The 25,242-nt window shown below is 38.7% G+C and overlaps 1 protein-coding gene across 1 annotated transcript; it reads left to right on the top strand.

Annotated features, from left to right (window-relative positions):
• Positions 1-1,168: 1,168 nt before the first annotated feature.
• CCDC169 (coiled-coil domain containing 169) lies at positions 1,169-25,242 on the top strand. The gene is made up of 8 exons (XM_065730364.1): positions 1,169-1,230; positions 5,561-5,643; positions 6,145-6,255; positions 6,347-6,387; positions 18,202-18,300; positions 18,425-18,478; positions 22,321-22,397; positions 25,140-25,242. Exons 1-8 carry the CDS (start codon positions 1,169-1,171, stop codon positions 25,240-25,242), a joined length of 630 nt encoding a protein of 209 aa, XP_065586436.1.

The raw sequence follows: 25,242 nt of genomic DNA, 5'->3' as shown, positions 1-25,242 counted from the left end.
AAACTGTTGGTTTGGTACGGAATGAATTTGCAATATGTGTTTTGAAAATATAGCATTCAGTAAATGCTGAAGGCAAAATAATCAGCTAAATTTGAATGCAGTTGCAGTACACTATTTCTCTGAATTTTTGTTTCTTGATCAGATAGCAGACAATTTTGCATTCAATCTATAAATCAAGTGATAATTCACTGATTAGATAATAGCATCATTTCTAAGTCAAAACTGTCAAAAAAAATCACACACACCCCGAATATATACCAGACAAATTAAAATGACTTTTTGTCCTATAGTAAGGTTTCATACTCTCTATCCTATTGTTCTACCCCCATACATTAGATCCTACTGGATCACTAATCCAGCAGGTATCAGTCTGCTTCTCGCCTCTCCACCTCCTGGTTTTCTGCTGGGTTAATTAGCAAATGGAACTGGCTCAAAGACAAGACTGACAATTTCCAGCACTGGCATAAGGTAGGCAGCTGACGTGTGCAGCTAAACAGGAGGATCAGGACCCTGCCATTTCAGTATCAGCAAGAAAACAGATTGGCCCATCCCAATGTCACAAGTCTTAGAGCCAAAATTCACATAATTTCAGAGCTGACTTTTAGATGCCAACGCTGGTTTTGGCTACATTAAAGTAATGATAAAATATAACTCTTGTTTGAAACTTGGAAGCAGTACGTCTTACCTAACAAGCTTGAGGGCTGCTACACATGGCTTGCTGATTGTGCAATAGAAGTAAATGAAAAACGAGAGCCTTTGTTAATTTCATAGCATGCCAGTAAGGCAGAATTACAGCCAGTCTTCCCCAGAAAGGGCACAGATCATTTCTCCTGTCAGTGCCTGGTCCCATGACGGACACGCACCAATCTCTCCCAGTTTCACACTGTCTCTTTCATCAAGCGGTGCTTTTCTGAGCAGCTGGTGAACCACTTCAGGTCGCTAACCACCTGAAACTTCTGGCCTTCATGACTTCTATGAGGCTGCTGAGTAGTCATGTGAATGTCGGAGCTGGCACACGGAGACCGAGGTGCCGCCAGGCAGCACTAAGCAGTGCGATTAACGCAGTCGGCCTCGTGAAGCTTCGCCTTAAGAAGCAGGAGAGCAAGCACCACGGCCGCTCCCTCTGGCGGTCGCCGGGCACACAGCGGCCGCTCCCAAGCGGGGAACCATGGGGGAGCGCGGCGACCCCGAAGGGCTGGAGCTGGAGCTGGGGCGGGAGAGGCGGAGGCAGTGAGTGACGGGGTTGCGGCTGAAGGCTCCCGGGGAAGAGGGGCAGCAAAATGGCGGGTGACGTTGCACGGGTCCGTGAGGGAGGTCCCGCAGTGCGTCTGCACCTGTGGGGATTGAAAAGAGTGCTTTGGGGTTCGGGGGAGTGTGGAAATCTGGGATTGCAAGAAGTTGCTGTGGTGGGCTGTAGCGGGTCAGGGGGCTGGGGCTGGCATGAGGAGCCTGAGGTAATTGCAGCTAGAGTGAAGCCGGCAGTGGGCGGGCAGGGGAATGGGGCTGGGAGTGGGAGCTGGCGTGGGGTAGGGACTGGTTTGTGGGACAGAACAGGGCTTGGAGGAGTGATGCCTGTTCGGTGGGGAGAAGGGAATGGGTGCTGAGGTGATGGCAACACACATTTCTTTCCAGTGTGGAGTAGAGCTGGAAAGCCAGATTTCCCTGCCAGTAACTCCCTGAAACATCTTGCTTGCGTAGTTCTGCAGAGATGGCCGTGTGTTACAGCTTTAAGCAGCAAGCGTTTCAGGGTTCCAACTAAAAGGTTTGATGTTAACAGCATTAATGTTCCCTTGCATGGAATTCCAGGGATTTTGAGTTCCAGGCCTATTTTTTCCCTGGACTGTGTTTATTTCAGTCTCCAGGTGAAGGTTCTCTGCAAGCTATTCCTGCAGTTGTACCTCATGAAATGTTGATCCTCTAGTGGGAACGGGCAGCTGGAATTTATTACCATAGAGTCAGTGTGGTCAGAATGGTGGTCATGCTTGCAGCTGTGTGTAAGCAAAGGTCATGGAATTGTATTTTACTGAGTGGTAAGTAGTGTGTGTAAAACAGACGTTATCCAGGGCAAACACCAACTTTTTTTTACCAGGCACACCGTTTTGTTATAGGTGCCCAAATAAAAAGCTGACTGGTATTGACTTCATCTCACTGCTTTGATTTATTATCGTTTTTACTATTGAAAGCCTGGGTATTTTATGCACCTCAAGTTCTTGCTGATATCCTTCAGAATGTTCTGCAGCTCTGGCCCAAAGCTGCATCTTCTGTGCTGCTCTAACAAAAAATAAATGTATTTAACAAAAGTCCCTATTTCAATAGCACAGTGAAAAGCCTGCTGCTCCTGGCATATTCTGCATTTATGTCCCATGTTTATCTTGTGTGTACAAACAGTGCCATTATTGTATTGTTATTTATTCAACTGTTGGCAACCAGGGTTGTTAGAAATCAACATCTGAACCAGGCGCCTGTGTTGTCAGTGAATACAGAAGGCTTTAAGGTGTGATTCATCTGACCTACTTTGGTTGATAGCTTTAGAAGGAGATGACTCACATCCTGAGAAGTTTCTCTCCATTGAATATAAAGAAAGCTGAGGATGACTGGGCTTGCAGATAGATGTAGGCATTCCCAAGAGCAGTCTCACCCTTTTCATCCCTTTGCTGGCTTACTTGATTATTGTTCCACTCAGACAGTTTGCTAACAGCCCACCTACCACTCTCATTTAAGAAGGGATTTTTGCTTCAAAGAGTAAATTGAATCATCCATGTCAGTAAAGGGTCTTTACCTAAGTACCTGCTGATTCTCAGCGATTGTGGATATAATGCTTTGAAAGGCTTTAATGAAAGTCAATAACTTAATCTGACTCTGAATTACTGTAATTGAGATTTAGCACAAGTTCTGTTTGGGAACTGTCGTGACAAATGTTCCCGAGATAGAGAGAAAGCATAATACTGCATTATACTTCTTAATAGACAGAGGTCTTTAAGCCATACACTTAAGCATGTCAGCTTACTCTGTCGATTTACTAGGGTCAATAGAGTTGCATGTGAGGATTCCACTTTGAGATTTCAGCTTCTGTGGCTTTTCAGACAAGGAGAGTTGTAGGATTTGCCTGGCATACCACTGACTGACAGTGCCTGGAGCTTTCAGTGCTATACATGCTCTTCCCTGTGGTGCCTTTTGTAAAGAGTAGTATAATTTGCTTTGTTCATAGATTCTGAACGCATCTGTGTGTTTTGTCTTGTACAGGAACCAGTAAAGGTCTGCTTTGTTGTAGGGCTGGAGCCCTAGAATTAATAATTTGCCTTAAGCTCCTCCTGTAATGTGCCTCTGGTCTCTCTCCAGTGAACAAAATGGCTTCAGGCAGTCTTTTACCGAGATGTGGATAACAAAAAGTGCAGGAAAATGGTTTTTGTCCTAAGAAAACATTCAGGCAAAATAACACCTGTAAAATGTCTTCAAAGGAAGCTCAGCAAATTTCTGTCTGAATTTTCAATCGCAGTCCTCTTACCTGAGCTGCAACATTCTTCTCCTTCACAAGAGCCTTCCTCATTTTGTTTAGTATTTGTGGATGTCATTAAATTTGCTTGATGAGCAACCCTTAGGGGTTTCCAGGGTTTATGGTGTTTCTTCTGTGATGACTGTCGGTTGTCCAGTGATGCAGGAAAAAATCATGGGCCTTGAATTTGTCTAATTATTTATAAATGTGAAGCTATTGATAAAATCACACCAGTGTCATTGTCCCTTTTAAGTAAAACCGAAGGCTGAGGGCAGACAGCTGCACAGAGCTGTTTTACATTCCCAGTAACAGACAAGTGGTTTGGCCTGTTGTTTCCTATCACAATTAGAAATACCTCCTCCAAGTATTCTCAGTACAATAGTAAGCTGAAGTATTTACCGAGTTGGTCAAAGTGATTTATTTCTTACACCCCTTCTCTCTCAGTACAGAGGGCATAGTTGACTGTACATTACACTGAGTAAATAGAGAGTTGCTACCCTGGCTACATTCTAGTTACTATTGGAATACTAAATGTTTACTAATAATTAATTTTTTAAAGAGAACGATTTTCATTTCCAAATGAAAAAAAGATTTTCTCCTGGTAATTACAGCCTGATACCTCCAAGTTTCAGTGTACATTTTAATCAGGAAGGGATATAATTGTAAGTTGGTTTGTGACTTTGCTAATCGTGCAACAAGGAGGAATAAAATCTAACTCATGCTGTAAGAGATGTTATGTATAGTCTTCAAATAATGACAGAACTTAAAAACTGAAACCATCAGTGTTTGAAGGACTCATTCTTTCCATGCTATCCATCTGAGCACGCAGAATTTTCTTTAAGAGGAAAATTAATCTCATTTGGATATAGCTCAACCCTATTTACATCTTTGCCTGTGTCTAACTCCAGATGTTATTTCCTTCCAAAATTGCCATTTTAAGACTTGCCGTCATCACAACTTCATCTTTTACAAACACTGAAAGGTTAATAGAAATCTGCTGTAAGGAAATGCTATCTATTTGTGTTGAAAATATGCCAGTGATATAATAAGATTTTGTCTTCCTTCTTAGCTGCCTGTCTTTGCCATTTGGAGTGGGAACAAATAAGCAGTAATGATCAGATTTCCTCCAATTTTCTTGGATCTAAGCTTTTTGACTCGTGCTTCAACTCTATCTTTGGTGAGATTTTCACCACAATCTTTTTTGTATCCATTATGCTGCCCTGTACTTTCATTACTTCTTTACCTGTGTCCCCCCTCTCTAATTTAAAGTTGGCAGGGAAGAGCAGCATTAGAGCAACGAGAGATTGGAAGTCCCAGTTCTATTTGGTTATGGGAGATTTCTGTCTAATTGTGACTCAGTGTGTTTCTTGCACTGAATTCTTACCTGAATTACCTTTAATTATCCTTCTGCTTATTTTATTTCCTTTACATTTCTATGATTTTTCAGTTTTTCATTCCCTCCCCATTCAAGGCCTCTCTCTTCTGCTTGTGAAGATAGGTTGGTCTGCTTCTGTTGCTGTAGCTTTCAGTTGAAACTGATATTCCAAGCTATGGAAAATAAAATTCTGTTAACTGAATGTGATTGTGAGACGAGAAATAGATGATACTGTTCTGATGCCAGAGCCAATGTAAAAAAAAAATATTAATAATAGAGCTTACTGTTTCTTGAAGAACATTTCTCACGAGTGTGTTCAGAACAGGAAGACCTATATTGACGTGAAGGCTTCCCTTAAACAACACACCAATAAATAGAACACACATTGGTTTTCTGTCTTGCATATTTTAACAAACTAGGCTAAGGTTCAAAATACATCTTAGTTATTTTAATTATCATATTTGTGTTTTAAAGCAATTTCCAATTTGTAAAGTGATGTTCTCTGTTCATTTGAAAGATCTCAAGTTGGCCTTAGTTTTGGAAATCTATATGACTTGATATGAAGTAATCTGCTTTTGTATTCTGTTTTGCTGCATTTTGAGCTGTAAATATATTTTATTTAGTCCTTTTTCTTTTTTTTTAATAATTAGATTAATGCAAATCAATTTTATTGACTTTTCTAAATACCACAGGCAAATGCTTGAAAATTCAATATTTGAATTGAGAAAAACAGTAACGCAGCTGGAAAAAAAGCTTAGCAGTGTTGAAGATGAAGGTAAGTGAGTTGCAACAGCATCTTACTAATTGAATAGGTAACACAACAAGTTGGTTTTGGTGGACTCTACAGAGATACAAACTTTTATTTAAGAATATTAGTTTTCCCTTTTCAAGAATGGCTTTTATAGATGTGAAATGTGAAAAATTAAGGGACTTCAATATGAAATGAAAGCTGTGAAATTATGGAGTACTAAATGCTGCATGTTAGCTTTTTCGTGTTCATTATTAAAGAAATAACAGAAGAGATGAATTCATAGAGTTGGTTAATATTCTGGACACACTAAGCCCCGTGGAAAAAAAAATCCCTTGATCTATATTTTCAAGCTCTTTTGTAATTCAAATGAATACTTCCTCATTATGAGGATGACTAACTGCAGACCTGCTCAGGCTCCAGGAAAAAAAAATAAGAGCAATCTGAAAAAAAAAATAAATGTTAACTTCTACTTGAAATAACACGAAACAGTCTGGGAAACAGAATAACCCTGTGTTTGTTTTTAAGGTAATGAGTGGAAAACCAGATACGAGGTGCAAGTAGAATTGAATAGACAGCTGGAAAGGCAAATTAATATTCTTAAAAACAAGGTGGAGCTTATTCGTGGAAATCCAACAGGTAGACGTGTATATTCATAATTGTTTTTCGGTAGAATTAATGATTATATGTTGAATGAAATCACTGAATTGCACCTTCTGCTTATTTGTAGATAAGTTGGCCGTTGTTCGCATCTTTGACCAAATGCCTGTGGTGAGTACAGTGGAATTTAGTTGCTTAAGCATCAAAATCATGGTGTTATTAAAGAAATGGAGCAATTTTTTTGTTATTCCTTGACAAAAAACATCACTGGTCCTGTCAAAACCAAAACAAACAGTCCCGTTTACTTTTTAATTGCTTCAGTTGGACAGTTGCTTATAAATTTATAAGGCATAGAACGAAATAATGAAGTGGGAATATAAGACCTAAATATTGGGAATAATTGTGTATTAGATGTTTTGACTGAGTGAAGATTCTACATTACCTATGGTGAGGGGTACAAGATGCAGTAGATAGACTAGGTCTATCAATAAAAAAACCTTGATCACAAAATTATGGAATCACATAGGCTAATAGGACCCCTTTGTGATTGTCTAGTCCAACACCCCTACTCGAGCCTGATCAGCTGTAGCAGGTTGTCTGGCATCATGCCCAGTGAGATTTTGAGTATTTCCATAAATGGGACCTTCTCATCTTCTCTTGGCAGTGTGTTCCAGTGTTTGAACAATAACTGTTTTCTTGGTTTAGATGGAATTTCATGTGTTTTAGATTGTGCCCATTACTTCTTGTACTGTCCATCCCATCAGATATTTATACACATGGGTGAGATCCCCCTGAGCCTTCTTTTCTCCACACTGAATAATGCCAATTCTCTCAGCCTCCCCTGCATATAGCAATGCATGGAGTTCTCACCAGGTGGAAGACTTTAAATATTCACTTGTTTTATTGGTCTCCATGAGGTTTCCCTCAAGACCTTCATTGTATCCAGCACTACTCCCAGTTTTGTATCATACATGACAATAAATACAACAATTGCTGCTACATTTTCTGTAATACAGTCCCAGGAAAATTCCTCACTGTATAGTAAGTTCTATGCATTTTTTACAACATGGGGCAAATTGGGTTTTTATATATTTGTTTACATTTTATTGCTTAATATACTTTTACATCACCAGCTGCATTTCAACAGCTGCATAAAACAACTTCTTATGCACTTACACAAGTAGAAGTGTCTCTGTCTGACTCCCATGCTTCAGATTCTGAAGATTAATGGGAGTTCACTGAGCCTAGAGGAGTCTGCATGCTGTGTTAGTGTGAATTATTATCCATTTTAAGCAGAGTTTGAATAATTGATTGCTTATTCTGATCTAATTTGTGGCTTTCAGATAGTAAATATTCTTTTTAGTTTTAATACTGTCCTAGGCTCCATGGTGTTTTCAAGATGGCTGGATTTTTTTTTTAAACAGACAATTAAAAGCCACTGCTTTAATTAATTAATTTGCAGAACAAAATCCTTCACATCCCACTTGCCTGTTTCAGGGATTTGATTTAAAAATACAGCAGGAAATATTAAAAATAAAAATAGTTGGGCTAGAAAATTTACAGCAGAGTCTGCTTCAGACAAGGTTATTCCCATCAGCCTGTAGAGCACAGTGTGTACACTGGCATTATTAGAAGTGTTTATTTCCATCGAATTTCCAGTGTTCTCTTAGCAATCCAATTTTACCTTGCCAAGCATCCAGGGAGATGTTACCACTTATATAATCTGTAAGCTTTATCAGCAGCTGTGCTGCACCAATCCAATCCATTTCTAATCCCTGCTAAATTCTGCCTTGCCTCCTCACCTGTGAGCTGTCATTCTAAGAGATTTGATTACTGTTCCTGTAGAGGAAGGAATGACAGCAGAACAGTGAGATTCATACTGCCAGAAGGAGTGTAGGAAACAATTTGGAGAGTCCTAGGCTCACTCGCTGATGCTTAGTGAAGTCTGGAGCCCATGTGCCATGCCACGAGTTTTTATCCTGCAGTTTTCCACCCTTCCAGTTCAGAGCAAATACATTTGTTATGCAAAAGAGTGGAAAAAAATGCTTAGACATTTAGAAACGAACTTCATTTTGGCTTGTTTTGATTGGCAGGAGATGGAAAGAGAGAAAGAAAGTAGATGTGTTTTGGGGGCTTTCTTGTCTTTTTTTGCACTGAAGCTATCAGGAAAGTCCGTGTATATTTACAGTTGCTGTTGTAGGACACAGAGCTCCTTTTTCTTTTCAGTTATGGCAGATGAAACATCTGTAAAAAACGCACAGATCAGTTTGTGATGTGTAAGCATTAAGATTTATCAAAATCATTTTTATGTTTTTGAGAGTTATTCAGGGGAGCCTGGGGGAATATTTAGCTTCTCCACAGATGAGAATAAAGAACAGATGTGATGAGTGGGTGTAGAAAAGCAGAGAGCAGAGAGCATCAATCTACATTCACTCAGAGTAAAAATGCTGAGGGTGTATATATAAAAATCATGTGTGTGCATTAAATGAAAAGTGCCGTGTGATAGTCAGTCCTCAGCATGCTGTTGCATATGAAGTTATGTGAAAAGATAGCAAAGTGATTCTTCTAGCAAGATACCATTTCAAGAGTGTGGCAACAACAGACAGTACATTTAGAGCAACATATTTAGAAAATGAAAAAGCATTTGCAAGCCCTCTTAATGCGTGTTCCCAAAGAAGTTAGAGTTATGCAGTTTGAGTTATTAGAGGCACCCCTAATAATTCTTAATTCCGTTACCAATTTCAGCCATATTTAATAGAGGAGATATCTCAAAGGCAGTAAGGACATTTGTCTCACTCAGCTAGTCATTTAGGGTCCTATGTAGACAGTAGAAGGAGAAAAGCATATCCACAGAGTAATTAATCTCATTTACAGATAGGTAGGATAAAACATTTTCTTGATTTTGAGCACAACAGGGGAAATAGAGATTAGTCATCAGGGACTCTGGCAGTGAGTGAGCTATAAAAAACTGAAAGAGAAGAAAACAAATGCAAATTCTGGAGTTATGAAGAAGGAAGCACAAGGATTTTCAGTGCTCATAAATTGCAATAATTGTTGCAGATGGCTTGCACTCTTTTCACTTCAGAATTAGAATCACTGATGAATGTTTTTTTTGCTCTTAAAAGCACCCTTACATCATTTAGATGTACAGCTATTCTTCATGGATTCCTTTTATTTTATTTCAAAAATATCATGAAGGTATCAGAAGACAGTAAATGCAAAAGCAATGCCTTCAACACACAAACTTGAATAGCCAGGATTTAGAAATCTATGTTTGTGTGCTGAGAGTTGATGAAAAATAAGCTGAATGCTGACAAGCACAGGAGAGCTGCAATGCTGAAAACTGTTTAGTCAGTGATTTCTTTTATGTCCCAATGAACAATACAAATGTCATACACTACTGCAGGAATAATTGCAGAAAGAATGCCTTCTCTCCGAAGCTTAACACAGTGTGAATTTTGTTTGCCCCTCTTAAACATATTAAGCATTCATTTGTTGGCATTTTTTTCATGAAGTGAGTTTTGGTGAAATAGATGCTGTCTGCTCATTTCCTGTGTAAGTAGGAGGAAAATGACTTCTTTCTCTCTCACCATTTCTGCTAGAGAGGATCCCTAGATAGCAGCTTTAGTATGCAAATACTGAAGGCATACAACAAAATCAGTTCAGAAGAGCACACTCCCGATAGCATTGCCTTAGCAACGCTCTAGTTAAAATTAGCCAAGGAACGAAGGTTTCTGAGATAAATCACCATTTTCAGGACTGCCCAGTACCATAGCTGAGAAAATTCTCACAGTAGCAGCCAGATACTAGCTTTACAGCACTGTCTTTCTGAGACCAGAGTGACTACATGCAGCAATCCAAGCACCTTAATCTCGAGGTTTTTCCTATATGTTTTATACCATAAGCAGAAAGTGTGGCATTGTCACACTGGAGAGGGTGTTGGCAGTGTAGCAGGAGAGGCATCCAGTGTTTATAAAAACACAAAGTTGTTGTATCTCAGTAGGTGTTGGTAACAGCCTGAAGTGAACATCAGCACTTCCTAATGCCACAGGAGATGTTGACATTTCTTTCAACACGTCTCTGTTAAATGAATCTTGTTGCTTGTGCTGGATTACGTCACCCATATCTTTGTGAAAAGCAGATCTGGCATCCTGTCTTTATTGTCAAGATTGGAAGTATCTTGGAGAAAGTTTTGTAGTCCATAGGTTCATAGGTACATTAGGTTGGAAAGCACCTACAAGATCATCTAGTCCAACCATCCTCCTAACACCATCCCTACCCACTAAACCACTAAATCAAATCCCTCAGCACCCCATCTAAATGTTTCTTGAGTTTCATAGCCCCAGGCTGCCGCCTTGTCACACTCCTTTCATCTGGCATGGGACAAGTGTTTTGGATGTCTCCAAGAGACCTTTCTGTCTTGCATGTTTTTTCCTTTCTTTGTCACGTTGGCATCAGTAGTTCCCCCTGGCAGCCCCGCACAAACCAGCAGACTGTTTCTCACAAATCACTTCGTGGGTTCCCAGAGGCAGAATGCACTTTGTATTTCAAAGAAAACAATTGGGGAAAAACTTGCAGTCGACTGACATTATTAGCTGGCTGCTCTCCAGTCTGCTGCCTGTTCAGGAATTCCAGGAATTGCTTAGCAATTGACTGGGATCCTTGGATTTATCCCAAGAAAAATGTGTAATGAATTTCAAGGTCTTTCCCAAGCCTTTCGGAAGAGATACTAAGTAAAACATTTCCGATTCAGCATCATCTTTTGTTTTAAATCTGAAGCACAGCAATGGAAGTCTGGGTTTTAAATTCCTCCTCTCACTTCAGCAGATGATAGCACAGTGCTGTGGGCATCACTGATGTAAGGATTTGGGAAGCACCGCCCTACACCTCTTTATGCAGGAAGAAGCAGAACTTTCCAGCAGATCTCTGGGCTGATTTGTTTTACCCTGGTTCTTAACAATGTGTGATGCAAGCAGGACTCTGCGTTCTCAAATGTTATCTGTGATTCTGTGATTTGTGCAGTTGGACTGTTTTATTTCGAATATAAAGAACATGCTAACCACAAGGGGGCACTTGGCATTTAAACAAGTGCAGTGAGTTTTTTCTTTACCTTTACAGCATCTATTGCATGCATATTGATTGCATCTTTTATGTAGGAATGTGCTATGCTATGTATTTTTTTTATCTTTTTCAGTAACTGCTATCATCTATGGTTAAGTGAGTTTATTGATACCAATTTAAATCAGTTTCACTTACAGTAAAGCTAAAAGTTTGTTGTTGCATTTTGCTCTTTATGAGTTTAAAATGTTAAAATATTCAGCTAAATCACCTGATGATCCTCAGCTGTTTGCATTGGAAGGAGGGGAGTTCAGTTACTATGCAGAACTTAATTTGATTTAAAATGTCAAGTACAATGGATTGCAGAATTATCTTTTGTGGTTATTTGTTGTTGTTGTTTTTCCTACAACTGACAGATGTATTCCTTCTGTTCTAATTCGTGGAGAAAAATTAGAGCAAATTGCCATGGAAATCAATAGTCTGCATGATCTCTGATGAAAGCGAATTTCAGCCTCTTGATGATGTCAGTATTTGTCACCTCATCTGTTATACAGTGATTGATAGAAATTGTCAACTCCATTGCCACTGGTAGCAGGGCAAGGAAGAATCCAGAATGAGAATAACTTATGTGGGTAGCTTTGAAATTCGGCTGCAGTTCCCTTCTCTTTCATTTTCTGGCAAATACTGAGCCAAATATGTAACGTCAGATGAATGAAAAGAAAATTATGTGAAGAAAAGAACTGTAGAATTGATGTTCCCTTTGTGAAACTTTGGGCTTTTGCCAATGCTGGACACAAAACTTCATGTATCATTGCCCTCAGAGTGAATCTTGCTAAGCCTTGCAACATTCCATTACATAAAGAGAGTATTCAGTTAAAATCTCTGTGTGTCTTTTGGCTTACCAGTTTGCTGAGAGTGGCTTGACACTGGCAACTTAATGAAGACTAAGAATCTTAAATTTAGGTTAAATCCTTTAGTCAGCTTATGTCTCCTTTCCTAGGAATACATTGTCCAGCTATTCAAGGCTTAGTAGAAGAATCTGTTATAAATCTGACCTAGACAATATTTCAGTATTCAGCTAAACCAATACCATTAGTAAAGTCAGTTGGCTTCAAAACAATCATTTTCAACATTTATCTAACTGGCCAAGAATTTATCTTGAGTCTTGTTGACACTTCCTCCTGTGGGACTGTGGTGTTGCTTGAGTGACTCTTGCTTCTCTTGAGCTCTCACTGGTCCTTTCCTTGTGTAGAGGCTTTTCTGAGCTTGTAGAGCTCTGCTACAAGTTGGGGTTACTATACATTTTAAGCTACGATTTCTATAAGTCATTTACTTGTGTGTTATTTTGCTCTTTTAAGCACCAAGTCGATTGTGTAACTGTAAGCATCAAGAATTGAATTTGTTTCAGTGAGTTTTTTCTCTGCTTGCTTCTCATAGAATTCAGGAAAGACAAACCTAGTCCTTAATGGTTTGACTGAGTTCATATGCTGGTGTTTCCAACTTCTGACTTTGTATCACTGTGCAGTAAGTCTTCAGTTAAAGAAGGTCTCAGCTAGTCCTTTTACTGCTTTGACAGTAGGGCTAACATAACCAGTCTTTGCTAATGCAGGTCTCTAGGATTTCTCTGAAGTTATACCACTGGAAATTTTCTCATTCAGTTTTTAAAATTGCCTTCTGTAGTGTCTGGGGACTCGGGGAATTTTGTTAGTTGAGTAGGAACATCTGTCTGACACGATTGACATCAAAACTTCGGTATTCCTGTTCTGAGCTCTGCAGCATCTGTTAGGTGCCTGGTCCCAGAAGCACAAATCAGGAACTGAGTTTGCCGTATTAATTTCCTAGGTATTTATTGGGAGAAGAGAAGCTAGATTGGAATTCACAACAGTGTGCATAATAGAAGTGGAAATCCATTGGGAAATTGGTGAGAAAGTTACAAAGAATTGTCTGAAGTCCTGTCTCCTTTCTAGAAGTATACATGACCTGGAGCAATTGTCATTTCTTCCTTCTCCATCCCTTTAAATTTTGATTCCTGACTGATGGAACAGCCTGGCCTTGAGAATTATTTCAACATTAGCAAGTAAGGGCAATCTCGAGATGCGATATGCTATGAATTAAAGCTCTTACAGTGGCGGAGAACTAAAATGTAAGCCTGAAATATAATTTGTTAGTTAATTGTGAGTCTGTTGGGCAGAAAAGAATGAATTTCTAGTGTAGTATGGGTAGAATATGCTTATCATACTGTGCTTCATCAGAGCTCAACCAGTACTGCCATGACTACTGGAAAACTTAGCTTTGAGGCTCCATAAGGGCTTTCAGCAGAAAACTGAGCAGATTGTTTAAGCATGTTCTTATGGAAAATCAAAGAAGCAAAAGTTCAGATGCCTGCGCAAGTTTTACAACAAAAACAAGTGTGAAGAATATAAGACACTGCATAATTCACTTCAGGATGTTAAATTGTGCTTGAATTGTAATTTAGATACTAGTCTCTTTCTGATATTTAAAAAACTAATTCATTCATTTAATTTTGAATTTTGGATTTTTTCCCAATCTATAAATTGGGAGTCAATTTCCTATTTCTCTGGAGGCACACAGATGATAATATATTATCATATTATCAACTTATTTCTGTCTGCTTTCTCATCAAAAGCAGTGATGTAGTGTGCAGTTCATTTGCTTACAGCTGGATATCATCCTTGATCCAGAGCTGAATGAGTGCCCAGACATCTGCACCAGACCAGCTGCGTTGGCAGCCAAATGTAAACAACACTTCTGAAAAGGTTAAAGAAAAATAATCTAAAAAAGATCTAAAAAAGAAAAATAATCAAAAAAAGATCTAAAAGTAGTCTGCTCTTGAGAAAAAACTCAAAGAAATTGGACCAATCCCATCATGAGGATATACCTTTGTTGTGATTAACAGCTGCAACACCAAGACTTGCTGTCTTCAATAACTGATGGGCAGTCTTGAGGGGAAGTAAGTACTGGAGTGTAGGATTATGAAGAAGAAATCTTGAGAGCAGCACGGACTTCTGTGTTTACTGTGTTTCAGCTTACTGTGGTGGCACAAAATGTGTTGTACAAAAATAAGCTATCATATGATTGTGATCTTTAACATAGTCAGGTCAAGAGGGACAGAAAATTAATTTCCTAGCCTGGTTTTTTGAAACCCTCTTTATTTGACTGATGCAGTGAAGGAGCACATGACCCTAGTGGAATTTAGCCAGATCTTTAATCTGTGGCCTACTGGTTTACTTTCTGTCCTTGAATTGGCGAGCATTGACTGTACTGAATACATGAGCCTTCTGTATTAGGACAACAGTTTCATCTGCATCCAAGATACTCCGGCTTTAATGAGGAAAAAAACAAAAACTCAGTTCTTTCCATGTCTGCAGTGTGTCTGTTGCAACAGGTTACAGATAGTAACAGATCAGTCATGTGTGAAACATTTTTGGAAGAAGTAGCTCTTCTGTATGTTTTCAGTTGGTTTTGGGGGGGTTCTTTGGGGGGGGTTCTTCTTTTTGTTTGTTTTGTTGCTTTTTTGTTGTTTTTTTTTTTTTTTTTTTTTGAAAAGTGGAAGGGTTATTCTGTTGGCAACACATTTTAAAAGCACTGTGTCTTCTGCCATGCTCCTGCAAAATCTTGACTTTATGAAAATAATTCCTAGGGAAATCAGTAACAGCAGAATTGATTTTGTGAAAAAAAAAAAAAGTTTGGAGATGGATAAGTAACACAATGTACAGGAAAAAAAATGTGAAGGGGAATAAAAGATGGAATGATCTGCATATACTAAAATGAAGACTGGAGATTTGGAACAGGCAGATGCAAGAGGCAGATTTTCAGACATTTTGTAGGTATCTGGTAGAAGCCATTGGTAGATAAATCACTTCATAGATCTAGAAATAGAATGTTTTAATGTCCGAAGATGAGGATGTAAGCTATGGATCTAGCTATATACAGATACTGGCTTTCTGGATCTGATGTTTACATGATGTTTGCAACCCTGGCCGTGGCAGGGAGGTTGGAATTAGATGATCATTGAGTTCCCTTCCAACCCAAACCATTCTATCATCAAGAGGGAAAAAATACATGTAGAGAGATTCATAATATCTTTCTTTCAGTGTTCCTTATAAGGAACATTATAAGCCGTTCCTTGTAAGACTTGTTCTCTATGGACCATTCATCTTTATTTTCCTTCTTTGGACATGATCCAGCACCTTGATGTTTTTCTTATAGTGAGGAGCCCAGAACTGAACACAGCACTTAAAGTGTGAGGAAGGCAATCACTTCCCAATTCCTGCTGACAAACTTTCTGATGCAAGCCAGGATGTCATTGGCCTTCTTGGCCACCAGAGCACACTTCTGGCTCATATTCAGCCAACTATCAGCCAATACCTCCATTTTTTCACTGGGCAGCTTTCCAGCCACTCTATCCCAAGTTAGTAGCTTTGCATGGGCTTATAGTCACTGAAAAAATTAACTGATATTGCTAAGGCAATGGTCAGATGGTACTGAAAGTGAAAGAATTCACTTATTCTGGCTAAGACGATGCTTGATTTAGAAATTAAAACTAAAAAAGAAAACAAAATCCTGAAATGGATACTTCTTTTACTCAGAGGGCATAAGCAGACAAATGGGAAAAAAAAGACTAGACTGAATAACAAGTATTAAAGATACAAACTTTGCAGAAGTGATCAAAACAGAGATAGATGTGGTGAATAGCAGATATAAAAGACCTTACATGCTTTTAAGTTGTTTCTTTATCATCTGCTTGGATTAAGTCACCTTGAGAAACGATAAAAAATAAATTTTTGTCACAAGGATATTGGGTACTTTTTCTTTTTTGTATGTGTTGTTTGCTGCTTAGCTAGATCTTTGATTCCTACTACAGGCAGTGGAAACCTTGTCAATACTGTCTGCTGAGGTATAGATTCATATCTGAACTCATCTAAGTAGGCATCTTGGGTAGAGCAGCTATGTATACGGAGACTTGCAGCCAATTAAGTACAGAACAGCCTACTGCTGCTCCAGAGGGATACCTGTAACCCATGCAAAATACCTGTCACATCCAGGTGTCTTGGACGTCCTGGAGCATTTCACATGGCAGCTGAATGGAGCCCTTTGTAGCTGTTCAGCTGAATGACTCTGAGCATCATTGGTGGTATTGAGTAGGACTCTTAGTAGGAGCTTAGTTCACATATGGTCACTCAAATGTAGATATTCTCACCTCAGAGTGAATCCCATCCAATACTGTCAAATAAGAATATCATATTCAAATTTATATAAACTTTAATGTAATATTATTAGATTTTTACTGCTAATATTTCTGAAATACGAATTTATTAAAAGTGGTTTGTGCTAGGCAAACCTTTTGACTTTCTGTGATAGTAGTTTTGTTGTCAGGATAAATACAGTAATTCTTTATATAACTTCTGATAAAGATACCATGTGACAAGAGAAGTGGCTGATAGTTTGTAGAGAATGAAAACAACTAGTAGATCTGTTGAAGGTGGAAATAGCAGGCAAATGAAATGTAAGAGTGAATAGGAGGTTACTGGGAGAATACAAGCAGAGTTCTCCCAGGAGCAGGTTTAGAAATAATCTTAACTTGTTATAGATTGTGGCATTTTCTCCTTACACTAATTACTTAATAAAACAGAGATGCAGATGTTGTTTAGAAAAAAGAATTACACTGAAGACAACATTATTAAAAATGGCATTAAAATATTGCAGCATAGACCAAAGTATTGAGAAAGTAGTAAACAAATTACGTTATGAATTGAGAGCTGATCACCTGGAATCTGGGTATTCAGTTTGATCCAATGTTGACTGTGAGCCATTGCCAGGCAGCTGTGAAAGAGGAAAATGCCATCTTAAATTTTCTCTATTCAGATAAAGAAGCATTACTGACATTGGTCAAGGTGATGAGATAGCTTCTGGAGTACTTCACACTCCAGTATGGTTCTGCTCTCCAGATGTGAGAGTGGGCTCCGGGTAGGCTTCAAAGGGGCTACCATGATGATTAGGTGAAAGGACGGACTACTTTGTGAGGTGCCACTGTTAAAAGCTCAGTTTGTCTTTCCTAGTTAAATGAATGTTGGAATAAGACATTCCTAGTTTCTGTATGTGACACCAGGTAGGAAGAAAAGCAGTTATCTTAAATATAATTACAGTAACAAACAGGTCAAAACTGATCTTGAATAATCCAAGGCAAGGAATTAGAACAAATAGTTTGCTGTTAGAGCCTTCTAAAAAAATTGTATCTAGTGGATAGAGAGAATCAATTTGTGAAAGAGATTATGAGAAGCACTTTCCTCTGGTACTTGAATGTGTGTTCTGATTGCACTACAAAGAACTGCCCAGTGCTAGTAATCAAAAATTGACTCTGCCATGGTTACTGTAGCTCAGCTCAATTATACCCAAAGTAAATGGCTTCATGTGTAAGACAGATGCCCTCAAAATAGTGCATTCTAGCCAAGATCTTAGAGGTTACCACTGACATCCCACATGTCTCCATAGCAAGTCCCACGGCTCCCTTGCCAGGTGGTTTGAAAATGGGCGTGCAGGTGGGATCTGAAATCTTCCTACCAAAAAAAAAAAAAAAAAGTTAATTTTATTTAGAAATAAGAAGCAGTTCTGTCTGGTCACTACCAAAACAAAAAAAGGGACTTTGCTTATCTAACAAGGCACATGGGTATGGAAGACTGTATTGGTATCGTATTAACACAGTGGAAATGTATAGTTCACAACTGATACTTCTGGCATGTGGTTAATTACTTTCATCTCTGTGGTGTGCCAGCCTGAACCTCATAAACAAAAAGTGTACAAGAGGCCAATGGAGTGACACACATAGTAATGCCTGAAGAGTAAGGAATGTGGTGGGGATGTCTTTGTTCAGAGTGGAAATATTTGTTTTATTTACTGTAACCACAGGGCTCCTTAAAGGAGGTTCTTGAACAACTAAAAGAAGAGAAGAAAAGTCTCCAGAATCAGCTTAAAGATTATGAACTTAGACTGGAACAAGAGGCGAAGGTTTGTAAATCACTGTATGCATCTAATCTACAAAAGCTGTTATGCTGTCTGACAAACAGACAAGGTGTGTGGGACACACAGTAGTTTATTTAATGGTTTTCTGTATTGTCTGTTTTAAACATAGGCTTACCACAAAGCTAATGATGAACGGCGCATGTATCTTTCAGAGATTTTGCAGGTAAGAAAAATTCTGTGGTAAGTTTTAAAAATCATTATGCTCCCTTAACGGGGAAACAGCATCTGTTAGATCCATGAGGTAAAAGCCTGTTACCACTAAATTCATCTGCCAAATCCATTATAACAGCTGCTCAATAAAAAAACAAAAACAAGGTAGGATTGAGGGATTCCTAGAGTTTGTCTGTTTGTAAATAGACAAAGCAGTTTTCTGATACTTGCTTGCCCACCCAGTAGTGACAAGCTGTGCTGCAGTTTAACATTTCAGCTGAGAAGAACAGAACCAAATTTTTAGTGGCATTGATACCATAAGAGAATTCTTCTTTTTCATGTTTCCTTTTTTTTTTTTAAGACAAGCTACCCAGCCAGCTCAGATTGACAATACAATTAAACTTACAAGATAAGGGATAAAGTATCTTGTTTTTATGAACTGAGAGGTTAAATGTTATCACTGCAAATTATGTAACTCATAAAACTTGATCATATAAACTGTAGGGAACCTGTAAAGATTTCTAGTGCTTCCTGTTGTGAAAGAACTCATGAATTCTGAATAATGTAAAAATATTAGCTTAGTGTGATACTCAAGAATGATTGTCACGTATTCCTTGTCATATCTAAGTGGAGTGAAAGGCTGTAATTAGCAGTGTTTCTATGTGTTTGCACAGTGGGCAAGTGATGTGGTTCGTTGCTGCTTTGGGAAATCTGAAGGAGTTTCTCAAGCTAGCTTCCCATCATTAAAGCCATAAATAGCCTAGGAAATGTGAATAACTGCTAATATCTCTATATTAAACACTGAAGCTGGGAACTGTTGGAGGAAGAAGGTAGGACGTAAAAAGGTGATTTCATTACTGTACATGATAGCAGGAGTACTGGTTGCCTAGAAAAGCAGTTAAACCTGCATAAAACCTTGTTTGAAGTGAGGTATATGCACTGGCACATCGCTGAAGTAGGACACTGGGGGCTAGTGTATATTATTTTCAGTAATCAGTTGCATGATTTCAGAATAATTTGGAGGCAAAATAATCATTTCTGGATTAATCTGCCAATCTCCAAATTTCTGACTGTCAAACATTGACTAAAGCAGTTGCAGAGGGATCCTCTGTAATCTATGGAGATAGAAGGATGTTTAAGATGCAGACTGTCACACTTATTTTAGATGAAGTGGATTTCCTAGACACTTCCCTGTTTATATGCTTGAGCTACAGGGAGAGCCTAGTGAGCAGTTTAGGTTGGACTCTTACCTTTTACACTGCTAATCTGAACAAGGGTGGTCATCCTCATCATGGATGCAAAATAATTACTAGCTCATCTGTTTTTTTTTTCTGACAATTCAGTGCTATGACCTTAATTTCACTGTTGCTCTTACGTTATTTTCAAACAACATAGGCATGCACTTCTTGTTAACAATTCATTTTATCATTAGAGGCAGAAGCAAATTTGCATTCAGCCTAGACTTTTTCAGTTGTATTAAAATCTCACTGTTAGAGTCTGTGCTGTAATGCTGGCAGCAGTACAGTTAGAAAGATAACAATATATCAGAATGCATTGTCCAGTATTGTCCAGTAACAGTCTCTTGATTACAGAGAATGGATATAACGTCTTGTTAGGCCTTCTTTCCTCATCATTTTTATGCTGTTCTTTAGCTCACAGCAAAAACAACCAAACAGAATACAAATACAGTGCAAGTTTTACTGATAGGTGCTAAAAATTCACAGATGCTGAAAGCATTTCCTTTGTTTTTTTTTCTTTTGTTTTGAATCCTTCCTGCAGCCTTCAGCAGACACAAGAGAGGAGTGCTTCTGAGCTGCAGTTTCTTTTTATTATCATTGGCTTTTCAACTAACTTTTTTTTTTAAGCACATGCATTATCTGAGTGCTTTTGTTGTTTGTGTTGGCTGAATCCATAAATGTGTAGTCAATTTAAAATATTTTTTTTAAAAGAAGTTGAAGTCTTCACAAATTGTAGAGTTCATGGTGGAGGCAGTGGTGTTTCGTGGTGCACTCTGGTTTGCTTTTTTGTTTTATTCCATTCTGAAAAATATTTGGTTTGGGATTTGGATTCCACAAATACCAGATCACTTTCTGGTAGTATTCAGAAATTTGTTGGAGAAGTGAGCAAAGGCGAACAATTGCAAATCTTCAAAATAGCCATTCTCTCAGACCAGATTTTTATCATGAACTTTTAGTAGTGTAGAACAGTCTGACTTGTGACTGGGATCTCTTTGCAGAAAAAGAGCACTATTATGGATAGGAACAGCTGGAAAGCTGCCATGCAGTTTGGGCTCAGATTTGTTAGGATGGGCCTGGAGTTAACTTTGTGAGCTAAAACAGTGCTATGGACAGTAATCTTGGATACTGACAGGTCATATTTTTATTCCTAGGAATAAAAAGCAACACTGAAGGCAGTCAGCACTTGGTTGTTAGATTTGAGGAAACATTTTTTCTCTGAAAGAGTGGTCAGGCACTGGAATGGCCTGCCTAGGGAGGTGGTTGAGGCACCATCCCTAGCACTGTTCAAGAAGTGTTTAGATGAGGTGCTGAGGGATTTGATTTAGTAGTTCAGTGGGTAGGGATGGTGATAGGAGGATGGTTGGACTAGATGATCTTGTAGGTCCTTTCCAACCTAATGTATCTATGAATCTATGAATCTCGAACTTATCTCAAGATCTTGTCACAAGAACACTGCTCAGAAAGGTGGTAAATGATACTAGCCATTATCTTCACTGGATTTCCTTGAGTGAAACAAAAAATCTTTCCTCCAAGAAGTTAAAACTATGCAGACCCCATTCTTTTTTATGCAAAGCACTCTAGAAAAACTACTTCAGTTATAGCTGGGTTTGCTATGACTGGGTAAGGAATGCTTGCCTAATCCATTGTACAGCTAGAAGCATAGTACAAACCATTGTCTTAGAAGCAAGACATTTCTTTACAGTGCTGGATATTTTTCTCACAAGGGCAGGATGTCTTCATGTATTTTGTGAAATGTAAAGTTTAATTTAGCCAGACTTCGAGTCATCTGTAGGTTACTCCAAAACCTAGTTCTAGGCTTTCAGAAAGTCTTTGTTGTCCTGGTGGATGTGCTGTATTGTGTGTCATGATCATCTTGTATTTATTGCATGTTTCTGATGGATCTCTTTAAAGAGGAGAAATGGAGAAAATTCCATTTACTCACATTAGACACCCAAGTGTGCCACATCAGCCAGACAAGCCTGTGTTTTCTGTTTTTCTGTCCATGGCATAGCTGACCCTCTGAGGTAGCTCTCATAAAGGCATCTGGATAAGCAAGCAAGTGCTGCATGAGGAGAGAGCACTGCAATTTAGGGAACAGCAGAAGCAACTGGTTTGATCCTGCCCAAATGCTGCTAAACGCAATCCCAAGGGTAACAACTGTCTTTTATCAGTATGTCTGGTATTGTAGACATGACCTTCAGGGTATGCAGAGATTTCCATGTTGTGAAACTTTAAGTAGTCACTGTTCTTAATTAATGATTTAATCATTCAGAAGTACAGCTATCTCATTATATTTTTTTGTTTCCCATTCAGAAAAGCATGTTAGAAACATAGTGGTTCCTCACTGAGAATACGGTGTGACAAAAACTTGCTATTTTAAATGATATAGTCTCTGATTATCCACTGTAATACATAGTGATACTTTTGTATGGCAAGGAATGTTGGCACATGCTCAGTTCCCAAAATTGATAAAACATTGGCATAATAGGTGCTTAAAGTTCTCTGTGGCAGAAAGATCGTAGTTGGCCAAAAACAGTTTGGAAATACCTTACATCATTAATTGTGGTTGTGATAAGTATTTACCTTTTATTTTTTTGTAAAATTTCCACTGTTGCAGATCTCAGCCATGCTTAAAGCTGTTGAAAGGCAGAAGACAGACACTCTGACAAGCAGGGGAGAAAAGCAGACACTGAGGTATGTTTTTGTTTATATTCCCTGTTTTATTGTTAGAGGAGCCCACCTTCCCTAAGAAATAAAATTAATTTCTCATTTTGATGCTTGTGAGATTGCTTGAAATTGGAGATACATTTTTTATCTGAGCCAGAAACACTGAGAATGTCATGTACAAAGAATATAAGGAATCACACAAAAGTTGGGTTGAACCTGGTATCCTGCCTCCAGCTGCAGTAAGTAGATGCCTAAAAAAGGTCAGGCAGATGAAATGTTTGCTTTCAGAACTCTCCCAAATATTTGGATACCTCCTGAGCTACTGCAGTTTCTGTGTGTTCAGTATCTCACAATAAATACTCTCCCATGAATCTGCTTACCTATATTATTAATACTAGTATCCATAATGCGTGCTAGGAACATCTACAAACGTAATGAGTTATTTATAAGCATGAAATGTGTACACATATTTGCTTACCTGCTTTATCCTTTCGCTCTGTGTAAGCATCAAATAACAGGATTTCAAAAATCAGAGTGCTCCAGAAGAGGATTTTAATTGAATATCAATTAATGTTTCTAACTGAAGTTTCCCAATACAAAAAAAAAGTCAATCATATTTTCTCCCCATGTTCCATTGTGGAGAGAGTGTGGTGGTGCCTAGCTGCGTGTCAGTGCTAAACCAACAGAGCTTAATGTAGCTGAAGGAGGGGGCCAGGGAGGCAGAGCTATAAGAATTCACTGTCTTTGCTGGATTAAATATCATCACACAGACAGAGAGTTTTGCTGAGGGTTAGCACTGATCAGTGATTGTGTTGGCAGTCGTATTAATTCATTTTACTATTTTATTGCCCTGAAAATAAATGGCACTGGGATTGTGCTATTTTCTGTGTATCAAACAAAAGAAAATGAGGTTTGCTGTAATTGCTAGTCTCACAAGATAGGTATTGTAACAAAGCACCCCTTTCTTCCCCCTTCACCTCAAAGGATTTTTTTCTTTTTCTTGTAATTGTCCTTAGTAGCAAAGGACTTAGTTCTCAAAGCATTGGCTTTTGTAACCTGCAACACAATTTTCACTTCAAATTTTGTCCTGGTAGAGAACATAGAGATAAGAATGGGATTTGGTATCATTTACTTGCAATACTGGATACAGGCAAATGTCCCTCGATGGTAACAAAGTTCTCACAGCCGTGTTACCTTATTTCCTTTTATTCTGTTTTGATTTCCTTCTGAAAGGTTGTTCATTCAGGCTGACATTAATGAGAAACAATTTCAGTCAAATTAAGAGAAGGCAGTGTGATTGAAAATCAATTGTTCATGAGATTAATCTGGATTCTTTCTGTCCAGGGTGGTTCTGTTGGCCTTTCAGAAACCACCTGCATTCACTGGATTTGAAAGCGTACTGTAAAACAGTGCTTAATGTTTATTTTAACCTCAGGTACAGATACAGGAAGCCCAACCCTTACATTAAAACAACACTAACATTTTTGTGTCATAATTATGAAGGCTAACTTTTGTTGCATTCCTTTTCCTGGCTACCTAAACATAGAGGACAAGTTCAGTAGAGATCCTTTTCTGTGTTATTTCACAGTGCACCAAAAAAAATAGGGTAGCTGACAGCTGGGAAAAAAAAGCCTGGATGTTTTGATGACTTGTGCCTCTGTGTATTCTGAGCAGCCAATTTAATGTCATTCTCAGCCCTCACTGTTGCACTGAGGCACATTGCAGGGCTTATTAGCAGTTTCAGCACTGCACTGGCTGCAGCTACCTAGTTGCTAGTTTGCAACTGGCATAGATCCAGCTGTGTGCAGAATTCCACTCAGACATTTGCCGTGTGCTTTGCTCCAGCTCTGCAGCTCCATATTTCTGTGGGACCAGCTCTCCCTTCATGCAGATGCATCGGTCTCGAGACTGCTAGGGAGTGTTAGGGTGAGCTTTGCTGGCTGTTTGCCCAGAGATTTGAAGCTCACACAGATTGTGTCATCACAACTCCTACCACATAACAAAATGTTTCACTGGCTGTCATGAATAGGGTTTTGTGACATATTTTCCTTCAGAGTGCCTATTATTTGAGAAAGATACTGAAACCCTTTAGGCAATTAGGGCAATATACAGTGCTGTCTGCCTGCTGCAGTGGTGAGCAAGCAGAGAAACAGATACTTTGTCTAAGCATAGAGATGAATGCTGCTTGGTGGTGAGAATCAGCCTTCCAGTTTGTGGAATCACTGTTTCCCCCCTGGAGATTTATTTACATTCTTACTGATTTCAAATGAGAACAGCTCCAGTAGTTTTCATGTAGGTGGTGTATGTATTTGTGACAAGCACCACTTCAGAAATCTGCTAACAGCGTTTCCTGTGTAAGGTCATGGACTCCACAGAATGATCTACAGACTGACACACCTGCAAAGAGCTGAAACTGTGACTACACGGAATGGTTTTCCATTTCTTGACTGGGATTGTGTAACTGAAGAAGATGTCTCATTAGCTTTCTCTTTGTGCAAATGTTTAGTATTCTGTTCGTGTTCTTTGGATGCCATCATTTAGATAGCAGGAAGTAGTCAGGAATCATAAGATGAGGATTGTTTTAGAATGCAGAATAATTAAATGCTCTGCTAGCCCTCCAAACTAGAAATATACTTGCTTTTTCCTCTCAGGGTTATTAATTCACCATAATAATCAGTTATGCTAATATAAAAAGTATGCAGATTTCAAGCATTTGAAGCTTACAGGAAACGTGGCATTTGATGACTAACTTCATCCGTTTTATTTCAGAGGGAGATGCAGTGTTCCACAAAACCTGAAGATGGTTAATCCCCCAAAAGGACCAATTAAAAAGACTGCAGGAGTGAAGCAGCTTCCAAAACTAAAACCCTGA

Source organism: Cyrtonyx montezumae, unplaced genomic scaffold, assembly GCF_038088225.1.
Source record: "Cyrtonyx montezumae isolate F1298 unplaced genomic scaffold, pur_monq_1.0 scaffold_12, whole genome shotgun sequence".
NCBI lineage: Eukaryota > Metazoa > Chordata > Aves > Galliformes > Odontophoridae > Cyrtonyx > Cyrtonyx montezumae.
The sequence above is the reverse complement of the archived record's forward strand: the minus strand, read 5'-3'. Positions and strand labels throughout refer to the sequence as shown.

Bases quoted from the DNA above. Each gene is read 5' to 3' on its own strand.
- CCDC169 (XM_065730364.1), top strand. From the start codon at position 1,169: ATGGGGGAGCGCGGCGACCCCGAAGGGCTGGAGCTGGAGCTGGGGCGG. The intron at 18,479-22,320 runs GTAAGAAAAATT...CCACTGTTGCAG, and splicing joins ATCTTTCAGAGATTTTGCAG to ATCTCAGCCATGCTTAAAGC. The intron at 22,398-25,139 runs GTATGTTTTTGT...GTTTTATTTCAG, and splicing joins GGAGAAAAGCAGACACTGAG to AGGGAGATGCAGTGTTCCAC.